The 19,168-nt window shown below is 46.9% G+C and overlaps 1 protein-coding gene across 1 annotated transcript in view; it reads right to left on the bottom strand.

Moving 5' to 3' along the window:
* Window positions 1-19,168, bottom strand: part of SETBP1 (SET binding protein 1) — a 342,039-nt gene that overhangs the window by 305,224 nt on the left and 17,647 nt on the right. The window contains exon 2 of the mRNA XM_090037726.1: window positions 16,233-16,894. Coding sequence (XP_089893852.1) covers window positions 16,233-16,724 — 492 coding nt within the window. The 5' untranslated portion in view covers window positions 16,725-16,894. The remainder of the gene's footprint in view (window positions 1-16,232; window positions 16,895-19,168) is intronic.

The raw sequence follows: 19,168 nt of genomic DNA, 5'->3' as shown, positions 1-19,168 counted from the left end.
TACTCCTTGCAGAAAACCGCATAACTTAGATCAGTTCTGCCTCTGGCTTTTTGAATGTCCATGCCTCATCTGAGTTTGCTGCTTCCAGCTGGGAGCAGAGCACTGCCAGGGTGAGAGGGCTGACATCCTCACTCATATTGGGAAGTGCTACAAAATGCCTGGAGAATGCACCTTCCTTCTCCGGCCCAGCAAGGAGATTAAAGAGATCTGGATCATCTAAATCAGCTGCAGGTGAATCACCTGAACTGACTTTTGGATATTTATCTACTCAAGATCACCCAACCTCTCGGAAGCTAGTTCATCACTGGTTATTCAACTTAATCCAGTGTTTTAACTGATTGGATCCCACTCATGCTTTGGGAGGACTGCAACATATAACGCACCGCATGCATTTGAACAACTGCTATGTTAAGCTGAATTGCTGCTTGTGCTTTATCAGCCCCCCAGGATAACGCTTGTTCTTCCCAGAACAGAGGATGGCGAAACAACCCCTCTCCATGACCCCTTCAACCATTTAATCTAAATGGCAACGTGGGAAGGCCACTGCAAGGAGCAACAGGGGTAGTAACAGCCTCCACGACCATAAAGTACTTGGCTTCGCTACTGAAAAGGATACCTAATTAGGAGAGAGGGTTGGGGGGATGGGAAGTTGAATGGAGGGGCACTGTAGGGCACTGAACAGTAACTCATTTGCTCCTGGCCTGGGCCTGATTCAAGCTAACAGCCCACAGTGAAAAACAAAGTTATCATGTTACACAGCCACGAACCATTCAATCCTCATTCCTGCTATTTGCCTGTATGTCAGGGAAGCCCTTGGTTCACCAACATGGCAGCATGGCCTCTCTTCTCTACCCATGTCACTTTTATAATCCATCACAGGCATCTTGGAGGAGGGACATTCATTCAACCCCTTGCAAACTTCTCCCAGCTTAGACAGACGATAATAAAGTGGCCACAGCGTGGTTAGGCAGAAACATGCCCTGCCTTGCGGTGACATTGTAAAAAAAAAGGTTTAAAGGAGGAAAGGAAAAGGCAGAAAGAAAAACATGCGTGAGTGGGGGAGAGGGGGGGAAGACAACGATCTGAGACTTTCAATGGGAATGTCCAAAAATAACACAAACAGGATCTCCCTGCCATCTGCTCCAATCCTCTCTGAATGGCTTTCAAAGCAAAAAGCCCAGCCAAAACCTGACAAACAAAGCACTGAGCATCAGTTTTAATGGAATACCAATACTGTGTCCCCCTTCCCCTGTGCGCGCACACACACACACCTTCCACACCCCTCCAGTTGCCAAATAAATGACAGTATGCAAAAAGATTTGCTTCGGTTAGGAGGCTGAATAAACAAGGAATAATTTTGCAAGTGCTCCCATATGTCTCCGCTTCTCTGCTTACAATGGACCCTAATAAGATTTGCCATAACTAATTCATTCTTTCACACCGTTACACCATTCTCCACCTTGCAAAAAATTTAAATTCCGTCTCCGATCCCATATGCATTTTTTTTTCCTTTTGCCTCCACGCAACAGAAGCCCAAGGGTTTCAAACAACAAAGCCTCCCCGTCGCAGAACAAATACTTTCGGCTGAGTTTCAACCCAAAACGTAGTTTTAGGCCTCGTTTTTGCCGAAGCTAAAGGAACAGAAAAGTGCTCATCATTTATTTTCTCTCAATTTTCTTCATGCCAATAAAAAAAAAGAAAAGAAAAGGAAAGGGGGACGAAACAAGGAAGAGCTGTAAATTCAAACCTAAAAGCATTGTATGGGGATGTGTAAAGGAGAAAGTGGAACTGAATGGCTACCAAAGACAATGGACTCTCATGTGTTTTATCTCGTTCAAGCTCAGCAAAGTACCCAAAACCAAACAAACAGCGGGGATGCTGAAGAGATAAATGCAGCATTTAAAATGTGATCCGAGTGAGTCAACTGAAATTTCTGTAACCTAAGCAGAGCCAAGACAGAGTGCCTAGGTGTTGCGATGAGTGGTGATTTGTGAATGCGTGAGATGAGGGACACAACACAAATAAAGATTTTATAAACAAAAAAAGTGAGCTGTCCTTTCTTGTGGACCCATCTATGGCAAAGCATGCATATCTAAAACCAATTGGTTTGGTCCCCCACCTCCCACGGTACATTGTTAAACTTTTCTATCAAAAGTTATCCACCCCTTTGAAAACCCTGAAGCCTAAATGACTTGAGAAAACACAAGATTTCCCCCTGCACTTTCTTTCCCCATCCTCCAGTGATGGCAGATCTTGCCCATCCCCCTCCAGCACACAAATGGCCTACACATTGAGTTGGGGGGATGGGAAGCGGGGGGGGGGTTGCAATTACTGCTCTTTATTATTAAGAGGAACATGGTGGGGAAGGGGTGGGGAGGGAAGAACGACCTTGCTTCTCAGGAGGAGGAGGGAGGTTGTGAGGAATCTGGCACAGGAGTTAATTTGCAAGGCCTAAAATTGGGAGCAAAGGTCAGACATAATCTAAAGGAAAGAAGCGTGGTCAACCGGTAGGTCAGCACTCTGCAGAGAGCGCTGGTGGCCCCGTGTAAGACACCTGAATGGGGAGCTGCAAGGCTAGGGACAACCTCAGCGCCAGGAAAAGGCCTGCAAGGGACGGGCTGGGGAAGACCCAGCACCTGCCAATGGCTATGCACCATTCGCATGCATCCTGCCCAAATCTGAGATAGATTCGCTTGTCTAGGTCCCCCACTGAGCACCCCGTGACAAGCAATACCCAGCAGCCTCTGTCACTACTTCTGCCCTCTGCTTCTTAGCGCTGGGCTGGAGCGAGCAGTGCACTTAAACCACCTTGACTCTGTTCCTACCCTGGAAGGCATGGTGAAGAGCCCTCCTTTCCTACTGCCATTGCCCTTTCCCTCCTCACTTCCCTTGCCCTCAGTCTAGCCTCCGACAGTCGGCAGCGCTCTCTCCGCGCGTGGCCCAATCGTCAGAGCCGTGCAAAGGCGACGGCCCCGTTCTGTGGTTAAGGCACTTGCCCGAGACTCATGGGATCTGGGTTTGATTCCCAGCCTTGACACAGACTCTATGTGACCTAATCCGTTTGCACCTCAATCCTCTGTTAAACTAGGAACATATTTCTCCAGCCCAGATGTGCGTGGGGAAAAAAGATATTTTCTAACAATGCTGAAATACTATTGCAAAGGGAGGGCATAAAAGGAGAGTGACCAGGCCCAAATGGACACCTCTGGTTTCATCTTCTCACGTCCCCTCATTTCACTCCTCTTTCCACCTAAAGTGCAAGATGACTTCTCTCAATCAGCAGGAACAGCCTAAAACAGAAGACCATCTTCTCTTTCCCTTTTCAACTCTCAATGCCCTTTGCATCCACTGCTAATAACCTTAGTGTCATTCTTGATCACAAACTTTCCTCTTTTTCTGGTGTCTCCCAGGCCTGCGACTTGGGCTATTGGCCTATGATGCTGGCCTGCAGCTGGGCCTACTGGCCTGCAACTTGGCCTACAATATTGCTGTTATGTGCCCCTCAGCATCCAAAAAAACCCAACATTTTCATTTTTCTCTGACCAGCTATTTTAATTCCCCTCCATGCTGGTCTCAAGCTTTGGCATACAGCCGCTGCCTTCTCACATCAACAAAGGGTAGCCCCTTTCCATCCCCACTGAACTCCAGGCATTCTCTCTCTATTTTAGGATCCATCTCCAGTTGCTCTCCTTGTTTCAAAAACCCTCTGCAAACTCATTGCTGGCAACATCACACCTCTTTCAGCTATGCAAGTGCTCCGATCCTTTCTGTCACTTGACACAATCTCCTTCATTAGAGGCAAGAGCCTGAATCCTTGCAGCTTCCACCATCTGGAAGGACAGCTTCCCATCTCTGCCGCATCCGCTACCTGTATTCTCACATCATCAGCTACACGGCATCTCCTCCCATTGCCAGTTCTTCCCCCTTATGTGCCTTTCCCTCTGTTTAAATCTGTGATGGAAGCTGCATGGCCCGCAATGCATTTGAAGTGTTACCCATTATTTGGAAAAAGATACTCATCGCTGTGAAAAATGCTGCAGCTCAGCGAGATGACAGTTCCCAAAATAAAGTGGCCAGGACTTTCATCAGGCCGTGAGGCTGCAGGAGAGACAAATGCAAGCGGGGTGGAGGGAGAGCATAAAGCACTTCTACTTTTTCTACTTGGGGATTAACACATGGGTTTTAAACAAGGGGACTCCCCTTTCCCAGCTGATAGCAGCAGCTGCCACTTTTGACTCGCTCATGGAATGACAGGGAGTCGAATCAAAGAGAAAAGAAGAAAGAGGACAACCTTTCCTTGGGAGCAGGAAACACAATACTGGCCCTTCTCATGCCCCTGCAAATACTGGCTTCACTTTGGGTTTTTTTTCTCTGGGAACAAAGGGAATTTGGTATTTTTCAAAATTCTTCTGAAAGCCAACTCAGCAGATGGTTCTTTCCATACCGAGAGAGGGAAGGAGGAGGGGGGAACCCTGCCAGGATGCAGATCACTGAGATGTGACAAAGATGGGCACGGTGCAGTGGCCTCTGACCCAAGGATTTCACAAAGGGTTGTTAAGCCACGTGACCAAGATGTGTTGTGTTGCCTAGTGCAACTAACAGGCAGTTGCTGTATACCCTGGTTATAGACTGGACTTTAATAATGTGAAATAGGAGAAAGATCAGAGAGACCAACATCTTTTTCATCTTTTGTCTGTGAATTTAGCATGACTTATTCTTGACCTGTAGCAAGAGGAATCACAAACGTCCATGCTGGCTGCAAGTACACTTTTGCATCTGAACTCCTGCAGGGAAACCCAGATTGCTAACCACAATGTGTTGTGGTTCACTCCCTCACATCCAGACCCCTCTGTCTCAGCAGCTGACTTCCCCACCCAGGTTTTTCCCATTTTCTGGGAACTTTATATACTTCCAGTTACAGTTCCCCACTTTAGTGGTGCCTTGATCAGGCCCCAAGATGCCATAGGTAGCAAAAATTGATGCCACCCTTTCCTAATTTTTGTTTCACATGGTCAGTCCCAATTCCAGGCTTTCAAACCCACATGCTGTAGTTGAATTTTGGGGGGAGTCACAACCCCATTTATAAGTACTGTTGCTGTATTTGGTGTCATGACCCCTAGTTTGGGAGCCATTCATCTACACTGCCCATGTAAAAATAACTTTTGGAGTCAATGAGCATGGATCCTGGTCACTCCAAAAGGGAAAGGAAAATGGTTCCCTCCACAGCACATCAATACCACACCTGAAATCCACTGCACGAGCAGCTGTGCAAAGTGCCTCGTGCTGAAGTCAGGGGTGAAACGCCCATAAATTTCAACTGCGGCATGCTGAGATACATTGCTCACAAGGGACCCACTAGCAGCTCCTGGCAGTCCCAGGAACCAATACCCCGAACTCCGAAAAGGCTGGCAGTAATTCCCAGTGGAGTTGTTTTCATAGCAGGAAACCCTTTTTTTTTTTAAGTGGGGCAAAGCAGGATATAATTATGAGTAAAGAAATAAAATTAAGAAAAGATTATAGAAGAGGGCATGGGGAATTAAGTCCACCACCAAAGAATAGGATCTCTACAGTAAACCTGGACCTGTCATTCATATGTCGTTTAAAAAATGTATACATCTGCTGTAAGATGTACAATAGACAAGGTTGTATCCAGAAAGGGCAGGAGGCTCCTGATGTAGAGATGCCTGATAATGCTGCTCCAGCGACAGTGCTGTCTGTGTTTCCATCAGAAACTTCTGTTTTCAAGGGTCTTACAATATCCAGCCCTAGAATGGTGTTCAACAGACAAGATCTCAGCCCAGAACTATTTGCCACTCTCTTTTTTCTCTGTTTTGTTTAATGCCATCACAGAAACAAAACCAAAAAAGAAAGATAAAAAGTGGAATTCAGGCTGTGAAACAGTCTTCCCAAAAGCTCTGAATGCCAGACTTGGAGACTCAGATGAGCAAAGGAGCTGGAAGTAAAGGCAGAAACTGCTGTATCCATCTTTTTCCTCCTTTCTATGGCACAAGCCTGTAACCTACCAAGCTGTAACCAACAGGAAGAGACCCTAGTCTCAGGGATTGAAGGCTTTGTGGTAAAGCAGCTGTGCTTGGCTGAGGGACATCTGTCACAGGCATTTAGTGTGATCCTCAGATAACTGGACCTCATTTTCCAATCTATGATGTGGATGTAACACTATTTTCTCTTCTCTTTTTTTTTTTCTATTGCAGTTATAAGCTTAGCCTAGGGACATTTTCTATAGACTAGGGGCAGACGTTATGCATAAACTGGTTAAAATGATCATGAACTGATTTAAACCTGTAACAGAACAGAAGTTCAGTGCACATAAACCAGTTTCAAAATGGCTGAAACTAGTATAAGATAAACCTGGTTGAATGTAGCATCAGACTTAACTGATTTGGGTCAAACCAGTTTATGAAACTTCTGTCCCAGACCCGTTTGTAGTTCATGTTAAATCACATGTCCCCCAGCATCCCAGCATGCTTTGCAGCCCTGGGTTGGGCTGTGCTGTCTGTCTGCTCCAGCAGAAAAGGGTTGGGAGGGAGAGAGAGGCAGGGTCTGCCCCCTTCAGCAAACCCTGGCTGGTGTCTGGGGCCAGGGAGGAAGATTAAATCCCCGCTTCCCCCAGGTAAAGCCCCTGTCTCCCAAGTACAGAGCTGCCCTGCCCTGCTAAACTTCCCGAAAGTTACTGCTGGCTGTAACTGTGGACTACAAATCCCAGAGGCACCTGGAATCAGGAAAAAGGGGTGATGAGAAACCCTGCAGAGTCCTGCTGGTATAATTCTGGACTGAAAATCCCATAGACCTTGGGAGCAGCAGGAAGAGGAAGTGCCAAAGAGCCGTGCTCCACCCCCCGCCCTCCTCCCATCTTCTGGCCTGAGCCACCACAGGCATGTGGCTGGATTTTCTGAATCAAAGGTAAATGTGTGTTCAGTTGTTTCTCAATTTAATCTTTGCAGCTTAGACTAACCTGCAAAGACTGAATTGATTCAGCCTTGGGCTTTTTAACTGTCTGTACTAAGCCTATGTGCCAGAGCCAAAAAGGTATTCAAGTACCTAAATTCCTTTTAATTTCAATGAAAGTTTAGGAGTCAGGGCTTTTGGACCTGGCCCTTACTATAGACTTGTACAGTACCCTCAGGTCAGGCCTTTAGCCACTACCATTATGTAAATAATACTTTCCTTCCCTCCTAGGTGGGTTTTCTCAGGCTCCCACTAACTCTTGCCTCCTAATATTAATTGGATTCAGGTTGGGATTTAAATGTATATAATGAGCTAGAGACAGCATTTCCCATATTGAGATGAAGGAGTCAGACTTGACTGGTCTAATTTATTCCAGAGGTCATGCTAAGAGAGGAAGGGAAATGGCCTTCAGAAAACACAGTAAACCAGGCCTGGGCTGGTTCTTGATGGTCACTTATCAAATGGCCTTGTTTTCTTGATAACCTAGTCTGTCACTTGTGTGTCATCATTATTTCAGGAAATTATTCTGTATCAGCTTCAGAAGTAGAAAAGGTCTAACCTTTCCTTAAAAATGGCTACGGAGCTTGAGCTATTCGCTATGGCTGTGTTTTCCTTAGGTGCAGGGAAAAAGTCCTGGAGTGAAGAGTGCCTGTGAGGGAACTCAACACAACCGTGCTGTGGTCCCACCTCTTTAGGACTGGTAGTGCAACTACATAGCCCTGTTACACTAGTGTGCACCACATGCCCCATGCACAACCAGGTTTCAAGCAGTTTTATTGACTTTTCACTTTTGTGTGGGCAGAGTTGTGCCCTGAAAGGGAGAAGGGTTGTGGGTGCAGTACTATTTATGTGCTAATGAGAGAGATTTGAGAAAAGGCTGAGCAAGGGGTGACAGTGTGCATGCAGAGGACAGTAGGGGTGAGTATATGGGAGAAGTGTGGAGGGAGAGGGGGTGACAAACGCTGAGCCTGAGTGCACACGTGTACAAGAGAGGATGTGAAGGGCTGAAGGGAGCCGGAAAGTGTCAAGAGAGGTGAACTTCAGGATACAAAGGAGAAAGGGGCATGTCAAGTAACCTGCATTAACCTGGAGGACAATGTAAAAGTGAGTTGTTTCGAAATGCAGCCGGCATGCGCTGACTTGGCTGACTCTTTACACCACTGGACCTGAAAAGCTCCTTGTGCAAGCTCTTTTCACCGGGTTCTGCAGGAAAAGTGGAAGAGGTGGGTCAGCCGCAGCACGCCGGTCTCCATGCACGGCAGGGCCACACTTCCTCCGCAATCTGCCCTCAGCTGCTTTTAACTGGTTCCAGTCTCTTCCTGACCAAGCGACTCGGCATCTAACAAACAAACTGGCATGAAAAGCGGGTTTTTTTGTCATGTTTGGAAGAGAGGAGGCTTGCCCCAGAAGGAACAAAATGCAGGACTCTAAATAAGGATGAAAATGTGACAGGTGGCCATCTGGAAAAGGGCTGCTGAGGAATGAAAAAGACCCTCTATGTGGACAGGTTCTGGCTAGGCAGAAGCTCCCAAAATACTCAATTAGCAGCTTGAACGCGTTGGGACAAATCTTCCATAATTTCCTCTCTGTAACATTGTTCTGCCTTTACCCATACATTTTTTTAACTAGACAGCATTAAAAAAAAAAATAGCACTTCCAGCACACTGGTATCCCTGGCAGTCAAGTAGGGATGGATATTCTACAAGAGCATAAAAAGTGAGAAAGTCCCCTTTTATTCCCACACTGGAGATGTCTCGAACATGGCGGGCTGTGACCACTGCTCCCCATAACAGCAGCACTTGGGGAAGGAAATGCATTTCAGTGGTCATTGTTATGTTTCATTCTTACCCTCCTAAGTGCACTGCTTGCTTGCTTTTAATTTACTTTAATTATAGTTGGCAAAGGGACAGGAGTGAAGCAGGGCCAGGCAGGTTCATTTTCCCTACAGAGAATGCATGGGAGGATCTAGGAGCTTGAAAAGGTGTGGGTGCAGATGGTGTGGCACATCATCACATAAAACACAACACATATTTTGCTCCAGTTAAAGAGAAATGAGAAGCTTACTTAATATGTTAGGGGCCTAGCACTACATGATTCAGTTTAATATCAAAGCAAAAACAAATATAACCATATAGAAAAGCGCACTAATTTCTTGAATTACCTATTGAGTTTAAAAAATCTCACAAACTAGGCAAAAAAATAGCTAAAAGATAATAGAATCATAGAGAAGTTAGGCTGGAAGGGATCTCCAGAGGTCATCTAGTCCAACTCCCTACCTGAGGCAAGGTCATCACTATGCAAACCATCCCATACAAACCATAATCTAAATTCTACATAAGACTACCATCAGCATGTTTGCATTAGTCCTGTAGTCATCATAGTTAAATGTGCATCTCTTCCTCAGGTTCATAAAGCAAATTCTAGTCTTCTTGAGTGTCTTGACAGCACCTCCAATACTTCATCAGCAGTCATTTCTACACCTGAGTCACTACTGCCACACCTGAGTTAAGGTTTGCTGAGCTGCAAAATAGAATAGAGATAGTACCGGGAACGGCTCTCACCCAGCAAAGTTGCATAGTGGAACGTCAAGACCTTTGCAAAAGGGAGAAAGTTGTTGGCACCCGTGAAGTGAAGAGACATTAGTGCAAATCATGTAGATTATAATGAGCCATGAAGTCAACTGACTTCCTCAGTCCCACCTGAATAGAAAAACCACTGCTTCTCCCTGAAGAACATCATTTTTGTTATTCTTCCTATGTACCAACGGCAAGGGCAGAGAAGTCCCAAAAGCCAGTCTATCCAGCTGCCACAGGACTCCCTTTGTATTAGGTGCTCATGTGGCTACAAATATCACTGAAGCGGCCCCTTTTCCTGCCCTTTGTTCCAAGTGGCAGGTCTCCACCACAACCCTCCCTATCCTGTGGGACTTCTTCACTGTCAAAATAATTGCTAGGGCTATCAGCAACCTGCATAGTTTAGAGCAGTCTCAAGGCTGCTTAATTCACTTTGGGGACCGGCCTGGCCTAGAGTGAACTTTAAGATTGAGGGGTCACCATGGGTTCCTTCGCGCCTGACTTCCTTAGCGATGTCAAACACTTGTTTCAGAGGCAACTAAAAATCTGCTCCTACAATTTGGTAGTATTACAACACTCAGCCATGATACAAATGAAGGTCCAAGGTAGCAGAAAGCCAAGTTATTGAGCCTAAATGATGCGGTGCCATCTTTCTAAATGTGCAGCCCCTTAGTCTTGGTTTCAGCTCCGGACCCTTGTCCTGCAGAACTCGCTCAGCCTCTTCCAATTATTTCCTCTGCAAAGAAAGAGCCTGCCCAAATGCAGGGGGTCTGAAGGTGACCATCCAGCCAAAACAAATTCAAATTAAAAAAAAAAGGGGGGGGAAGAAAAGAGCTGGGCAGGGGGTGGAAATAAAGTTCTCCACTTAATTATACCTTCAAAAAAGAACCAGACCCGCCTTCTTGAGAACCGAGTGCTTACGCTGACTGTAAATCCTGGTTCAGATCCCACCGGGCGAGAGGAGATGCCCTTTTCAATGAGAAACAAACATGCCCCGTGAGCAATTTAATGATTGCGCATGCAAATCGCACGGGAAGGAGAGTGGTGCGGGGGTGATTTGACAGGAGACAGAGATGCCCGTGAGGACCTGCAGGGAAAGTGAAGCGTGCGGGAGGTGATCCAAAAGGGAAGGAGAGGATGGGCGCGAGGTGTGCGGGGCTCCAAAGGGAGAAGGATGTGACAGAGGGAATCCTTGAAGATAAAGCAAGAGCATGAGGAAATGCAAGGAGAGAGAGTGCTTGTGTGGAGGGAGGGGGAGTGAAAGGAAGAGAAATTCAAGGGGAAAAGACCTGCATAGGGGCTTCTTGCATGGGAACAGAATGGACCTGCCGAGATTGGGGGAAACCAAGGCCCGTGTATTAGAAAACCGAAGAACGTGGCTTCCTGCAAAGCAACGTGAGGAAACTTTCCTTCTGTTACATTTACCGCTGCCTATCTCTCGCTGATAAATGTATTCACCCTTTTTAAGCATTAGGGAAAAAAAAAGGAGTTTACATCCCCTGAAGCAGTGAATTATGCATATGAGGGAAACTCGAAAGTTTGGCACAGGGAGGGGAAAAAAAAAAAATCAAGTGTTTACAGCAATAGTAAAATAGAGGGCAGCAAATGAAGAAAAACACAGAACTACTTCTCATCTGGGGCTTGTTAAACTCTGCGAAGCAGGCGTGGAAAAGCTGATGGATTGCGTCGCAGCATTTGGTGCCATGCTTTTAGTGCCCATCAAAACTGACAGTTTGTTTGCCCATTTCCGAAGGGAAATAAATGTCTTCTCTCTGATGGCAAATCCCAACCCGCTGCAGCCCGGCTGCAGGTGAGAAAGCAAACGCCACGTGCAGGAGTCTCTGCGCTGGTGGGATCAGGGAGTTGTGACATCAGTGGTGCAGCTGCCGTCGTGGCACGTGTGATGAGCTCCATTGCACAGAAACAATCTCTGGGGGTTACAAGTACCGACGTCTGGAGCCCCTATTGCCCCAGTAGACTGGAGAGTTAAAGTACTAATGGAAATGTATATAACCGGTTCATGTTCACAAACGGCTGAACAAAAACACTACCCCAGCTAAGATGCATCTCTATAGGAGCCCTGTGAAATGAGTAAGGAGCATGCCCTCACCTCCCCCTTCATTTTACAGAAGGGGAAACTTGATGTAAAAAAAATAAAACCCCAAAACCTTGGACTGAAAGCCCCAAGTTCCTGGACTGGAGCCTAAAGTTCAAGCCACTAGACCAAGGCTTCCCAAACTTGTAATTGTTTTTCTCTCCCATAATGGGTACCGCGCCCAGGCAGCCTGTCTCCTTAGATAGCCTCCCCTCCCATTCATGATCGCATAACATCCCCAGGGCAATCGCTGCAGTGGCTCACGCGGAAAAGCAGCATGAGGAAAGTAACGTATGTTTACTTCTTTTAATAAAATGTAGCAGCTGGAATCAAAGAAAAGCCATCCGCACCACGTGATCGCGCCGCTCTCCGCAGACCACCGTTCGAATCCCCAGTGGTCCAGGCACCACACTTTGACGAATGATGCAAGCGCCTATACTGCCTAATTAACAGAACAGTGTAAGGCTACAGAACAGGCAGATCTTCTTCCTCCCTAAGTGGCCTCTGAATAAACACTCTATCCCCAGTTCACAGCCCCTTTTACATTACTGGCATCACCGGTCCTTTGTGTACCCACATGCTGTTACTTAAATTGCTTCCATGTTTTCATTACTCGCCCTCTGTGCTATGTGTATTGAAACTCCTGCAAGCATACTGAAGAGGTATTTGGAAGCACTGGGGACTACTGGAGATGTGGCTTAAATTATTATGCAACAAACCTAAGTGATTTTTCAAGTCCTAATAGAGTTAGCTCCTCCTTAGGGGGAAAACACAAATCCAAGCATTACTCCTCTAGGTGTAAAACAGCCATTTCTACTGCTGATACATGAGCCTGTAGCTCGCGTTAAGGGTTATGAACAGCCCTCCGCCCGTGTAAGTCTCAGTGGGAGTTCAAGGCGACATGTAGCCCTGAATATATAACTTGGGTGGTAAACTGGAATAATGCTACTGCTCTCCTTCCCAAAAAAAGCCCCCCCAAAAATCCAAATATATTGGGCCAACCACTGAGCTGGCAAAAATCCAACTGAGGCATGCCAGTTGATGATTTGGCCCACTGGCTCAGTGTAGCGGTCCCAATTGCTGCAGTTCTTCCCATTTAATAATCCTCTTGGGTGTACGTTTATTAAAGCAATGGGACAGGAAACCAACATCATTTTGAAGAGAGAAATGCCATTTAAGCCGCACAAGTCTTGGGATGGTTGAAACAAGAGAGCACACGGTCTCTGTGTCTCGTACATAAATGGGGCTGACGATATTGTCTGCAAGCAAAGGCAAAAACTACCTCTGTGTGCTCTTCTACATGGGGAAAACCTTCAGCAGGACTAGGCCACCCCAGCCCCAGTGCAGTTCAAGTTTCGACTTGCAGAGTTTTCTCCTAGCCTCATGATAACTGTATCTTTAAAAAAATATCCGTGCAGACGTCGTGACACGCCGCTCGGCCAAGAAAGCAACCACATGATTTAACAGTTGGAACCTTTGTCCTGCCTTTTTCCTACCTGTCTCTTGCAGTATCTGTCTTCAACTCCTGTTGCAACTCGCCTGAATTATTTAGGTAAGGGCCTGATTCTGCAACCCTTTTCATGAGCCGCCTTTAATCTTGTGGGAAATCTTGCTGGCTAAGCTCAAGCCTCCTTAGACTGCACATTGCTTAGGGTCAGGGGACTTGCTTTGACTGTAAAAATCCTCATTGTCCCCCTTCGAATGCCCACAAGATGCTTGACAATGCTTCGGCAGCTGGTGTGTTGTGGCCGTTGCTCATTATGCTAATCATAATCATCTCATTGTTACCTTGTGCTCCCCGTCTGTTTACTGAATTCACCTGTTGTCTTTGGCCATTTATTTCGATTCCGCCTGCCTCTTGCGTGTCTTTTCCTGGGGGGGTGTGCATGCGTGTTTATTCACGTGTGTATGTGTGTATGCACACTGCCTAACCCGAAGGGGCTCTGATCCCAGATGGAGACCTCTAGTGCCACAATATAGATATAAGTGATAAATGCTTAATGTAGCCAAGTTACAGCTGCTGAGATTTGTATCTTCTGCCCTCTAGGCAATTAACATCTCTTCATTAATATTGCGAGTGATGGGTGGGGAGGGTTGCATATAGTTTCTCTGTATTTTGCTTATGTGAGAGCTTTTCCTGGCTGGCTATAAAAACAAACTCATTACAATGCTCATATGTTCGAATGGGAATTAAAGTCTTATGAAAACCCACGCACCCTAGGGCATCCAAGTGCACTCAGACTCAGCCCTGGAAGTTACTGGGCAGGACGTGTGTGCCAATCAGTACATTTCCACAACCATGCACTTCTACATAGGCGATGTGTAGGGAGGGGATGGGGGGGGCACATGCCCCGAGACTGGCCGCCACCAGTGGTGCCACTGGCTTCTGTGGGCGGTCATTGCTTGCCACCCACCCCCCTGCTGCTAAAGCTGCCATTGGCTTCTGCAGGCGGTCGCCGCTTGCCACCCGCCAGCCCCCACCACCAACACCACCGCCGGCATCTATGGGCAGTCCCCACTCGACGCCACCAACACCAATGCCGGCGGTTATAGACGGTGCCTGCTGACCACCATGGTGCCCCCCCACTCTCAGGAGGCACCAGTCATTCATATATTTCTATAACTCTAGACATGCAGTTACTGAGGGCCAGATTGCAATTTAGGTTGAATATTATCTTACGCAAGTCGCTCTGCTGGAATCAATGGAATTATTTGGGTTTTAGGGTATTACTCAGTGTTTTTAAGAGGATCATGATCTGGGCCTGAGCTTCTAAGCTAATGAACAGATAACCAGATACCTGGAAAACCACATCACAATGTATGGTTGGGTCAAATAAATCCCTGGCACCATTCCACTGAGCTAAAAATAAAACACACAATATGGTAATCACAAGGGGTCAGAGAAACCCTTGGCTTTCGTTTCCACGAGTTCACACCCCCTAAGATTCACCTTCAGTTTGCAGTGAGGGAGGGCCATTTGTGCCTGAACGCTTGTCTCACTTCTCTACCAACTACACAGCTAGGCCAATAACAGATGCCACAAACAAATCCTCTCCTCTTATATACTTCCTGGACCATTGTGGATACAACATTCAACACCTCCCTCTGAAGCGTGGCTGAAATGGTTGTTTTGAACCTGCAGATCAAATTCATCTGTGAAGCTCAATTCAGTGGCAAATTTATCCCTGTGCCTTGCACGTGCCTTTGGGCACTAATCTGTCCAGGCCTGCTCACAGGTTTCATGACTACTGGTGATTCTTTCAGTGAATGGGCTCCAAGACTTGAGCACCCCAGGAAGTCTGTACACTGCCAATGTGTAGAAGATGAGGATTTATTCCCATTGCAGGAGAACACAGAGGCCTCAATCAGAACCAGAGCTCCATTTGCTAGGTACTGCACAGACACCTCAAAAATAAAGGGCCCTGACTCAAAGATAGCCTGTGCTGCTTAAAATTCAAACAAAATTGCTTCAAATGTGCCCAGAAAAGCACTTGTGTTTGCTGAGGACTGAGTACCCAACAAGTTACTGAAAACCAAACCAAACACATTGCCTGAAACATGTCTGATAAAGGAAAAGATGAGTTTCCCTTCTAATCCTTTTCTCCTGCTGAAGCACATTTGGCAAAGCCAAAAGAAAGCATCCACGTTTCCCAATTTAAAGAAGAAATTTCAGCCCAAAAGGATATTTCAAGAAAATGATAAGCACCTGGAAGAAAATGAGGCTTATAATGGAAGTATTTTCTCAACCATAAAAATAGTGTTGCTAGCACAATGCTGTAATCAAGAGTAATGGAGCCCTTAGCCCGGTATATGGGAAGGAATTCAATTGGTCTCAGTGCACATACCTGTATTTTAAAAGGCAGTCCAAAGCTTAACAGTCCAAAGGGTTGAGCATTTGTGTTCAGACGCACCACGGTTGAAAATGGGGCACATCGTTTAATGTAATTATTCATCTTTCACTGAGATCACATACAAAACAGAAAAATCCCGAGAAGGTCTGGTAAGCTTCTGACCCCTTTCAGTACAGGTTAACATGAAGGCTCATTCCCAATCACAGGGAGGACTTTGCAAATTGATGCCTCTTAATCTGGGACAGTCTACTTCTATAGCCTGCCCCCAGTCACCAGAAGAGCAACTGGTCCATAGCTGCATGAACTCATGCAAACTATACAGCCCCTTCATGGGAGTCTTCAGCACCGCAGACCCTTCTCACCCACAAAAAGCATAGATAGAAAAGCCCGTCACATCCCATCCTCTTTTGGCAACAAAGATGGTCACCGTTATTTCTGCAAAAGCAAACTCCTAGCAGCCAGGCCCCAGTTGTGCCCTCCGAGGCAAGCAGCTGGCTCCCAGCCCCATTCCCAAGACAGCCATGGGTCCACACCATCGTTGCTGGGAGTTGCGTGCATGCCCCCATGGCAGAATTTGTTCCTCATTGTTTAGGATGTCTGATCACATTACCTCACTTGTCAGGTATGACAAGTCTTGTGTTAAAAAACACGCAGAGAGTAGGGAACCAGCTCAGTTCATCAGCTGTGAACAGCTAGTAAAGAGCAGAAATAAATAAATGGCTGCACAAGCATGTGAGGTGCCCTTACCTTCTTTTTGAAGTGCCCTCTGTCCTCCTCTTTAGCCGCTTTGCTATTTTTCCCAGCTCTGGAGAGTTTCTGATCCCCAGACTGCTTGATGGTGATCTTGATCTCGGGTGGACAGATATAGTTCTCCAGGTTCTTTGGGGGCTTCTTAGCCCTCTTGGTGGTCTGGATTTTCAGTTTTAAACTCCCCTCTGTGAAGTTTGCTTCCTTGATGGAAAACTCCTGCTCCTCCAAGCCATCCCCGGCCACCCATTTCTCGCTGTCTGCATTGGAAGTGGAATCCACATCTCTCCCAGAACCCAGCTCATCCTCTTCCTCTGGCTCCATCCTTTCTCCACTCACTGGGATCCCTTTCCCGGAGCCTGAAGCAGGCAATATGGTTTCCCCCGCGCAGCTGGAAGCAGGTGGAGGCTTTGCAGAGGCAACAGTAGCTGGCAAGAAATCCGCCTCGCCTCCCCTTTGCCGGGAGCTGCCTAAGGTCTCCCGTGGCTCCATGGCAATCCCACAATGCACGGGAGTTTTATAGGAGGGAAAAGGGGAGAAGGGAAGGTGATGAGGAGAAGCAGGGAGGGCAATCCCAGGGACTGAATGATAACTGTCTGTAGACTTTTAGAGGCCCAGTAGTCCAGACACTGCAAAGAGCTCAGAAGAGATCAAATCTGCAACTGTTGAAAAAAAGAAAGAAGAAGAAGGAAGTCAGGACTTACACGTGTATCAAAAGGCAACCGGAGGAGCGGCCGAGGTAGAGGCGTGCCGGGCTTCCCCCATTCCAGCGGGTACCAAGTGCCTTCTGGAAGCCCTGAGCATCTTCAGAGAAGCAAATGAAAAGTTAACCATGCTCAGGACCATTCACCATAGGTGGTGTTTGAAGCCAAAAGGGATCACGGCACGTACACCGCACTTGAGACGAACTGGATAAACACATAGAGAGAGAACAAAGGCATATACTTCCTATATACAACTTCAGAAATAAATTCTTTATGGTGAGGGTTCCTGAAATCTGGAATGGGCTTCCAAGGGAGGTGGTGCTGTCCCCTAGCTTGGAGGTATTCAAGAAGAGATTAGACTGGCACCTGGCTGGGGTTACTTAACCCCGGTGTTTTTTCCTGCCTAGAGCCGGGGGTTGGACTTGATGATCTACAAGGTCCCTTTCGACCCTAGAAATCTATGAAATCTAGTTGCTTAGATTGGGACTAGAATGGAGGTGGGGGTGGAGGGATTACTGCCCCATAAACATTTCCTGGATCTCAAAATATTTCCCAATTCACATTAAGATTAAACCAGAGCCCCTTTAAAAATTTCTAAAGACCTTCCCACCTGAATTTAGCCAAGAGTCCAGTGGGGTTAGGACCCTAACTCAAGATATTTGGGCTCCTCTGAATCAGACAAATCCTTGACGAATGCCTGAGTTGTGGCATAAATAGTTTTTCTGTGCTGGGGCTCACAAAGCATCTTGCTGGAACAGCGCCACTTCATATAAATAGGTAAATGTCCACTTGAGTAAATACAGACTAACTCTCACCTGGAGATTTGGGCACACTCACCTGCAATGGCAAAGATGGGGGCACTTGAAATTAGTGTCCATCCTATGCTATGGGACAGACCCTACTGTTAAGGGCTCTACAGGAAACCCTGAGGCCAACCTTTCTGACAAGTAGTAGCAGCAGCAGGTACTTCCCTGTTTGGAGGCCCAACTGGAAGCACCGTCAAAAGACCTGGTTTTTAGAAAGTGCTTCTGTTCTTTAAAAAAAAAAAATCAGTTGACTAAAACTGGGCACCTAAAAGTAGAAGCCCCCAATCACTATCCATTTATTAAACCTGAACTTACAGGAAAATTGCCAACTTTTCTATAGAAACAAAACAAAAAAAAATCTGCACGTTTCATGCAGCATTACGTAAGGATCCATTCAAATGCCAGGCGCACAGTGAATAATACACATGGGAATCGACTGCAATCAAAATCTTAAAGCAAATAGGGATTTCCTAGCCCACGCTCAATGCTGTATAAGTGAGACTGGGAAACAGCACTGTTGCCAGCCACCACATTAGGACGACATCATTAGCAGGTTCCCTGGACATGGTCCACTATCATGTTGTCATCGAGACACCATTCACCAGGGGAAATCACAGACGCTCTTTGTGGCTACTGCAATTTGCACAGCTCACTTTTTTTACTCTTTAAATTTCTTGGTTGACTTCAGCTTCAGCAGACACCTCCTCCCAGTTACACTGGGATTTTACGGGACTATGGAGGGAGATCACCCATTTGACCGAGGTCTACAGAGCTAGTGACAAAGCCTTTGTTAGACTCAAACTTTGTGAAAAGGTTCGGTGCCCTCAAACCAGATCCCAGTAGACCCTAAGTCACAAAAAAAGCAATGTAAGTGATAGAAAACCTGCGATACTATCACCGTGACCTGGTTAAGGCCGGCGTTTGTACACGTGAGGGGGGTTTAGTCCTTAGGGCTGCATTATATGCCCCCTAAATTGAAACGATGAGTTTTTAATTGAAACCCACCATTTCAATTTAGGGTTTTCCGTCACTGTTACAGCGAGAGGCTCAATCCTCTTTTTTTGGCGGAGCCTGTCCACGGCTGGGGGGCGAGCTACTGGTGGGCCAAGTGGCCCCTGAGCTGTGGGGGGCCCTGGTCCTTCCCTCCACAGTGGCGGTGCCCCCTGGGGCCACCTGGGCACGCTGCTAGCAGGCCAAGTGCTGCCCCAGCTCAGAGGCAGCACCTAGCCTGATCCAACTCTTCGCTGGCACAGCACCTGGCTTGCTAGTAACCCAGCCGGGCGGCCCTGGGGGGCACTGCCACTGCAGAGAGAAGGAGCAGGGCCCCCCGAGCCTCAGGGGCTGCTCAGCCCACCAGCAGCTCGTCCCCCAGCAGCAGCAGAGGTGGGCAGACCCTGCCAAAAAACAGAAAAAGTATCAGGCCTCT

Source organism: Crocodylus siamensis, chromosome 3 (genome assembly GCF_052110815.1).
Source record: "Crocodylus siamensis isolate JL-2025a chromosome 3, ASM5211081v1, whole genome shotgun sequence".
In the NCBI taxonomy this organism is placed as follows: Eukaryota; Metazoa; Chordata; order Crocodylia; family Crocodylidae; genus Crocodylus; species Crocodylus siamensis.
This window is presented reverse-complemented; position numbering and strand designations above follow the sequence as displayed.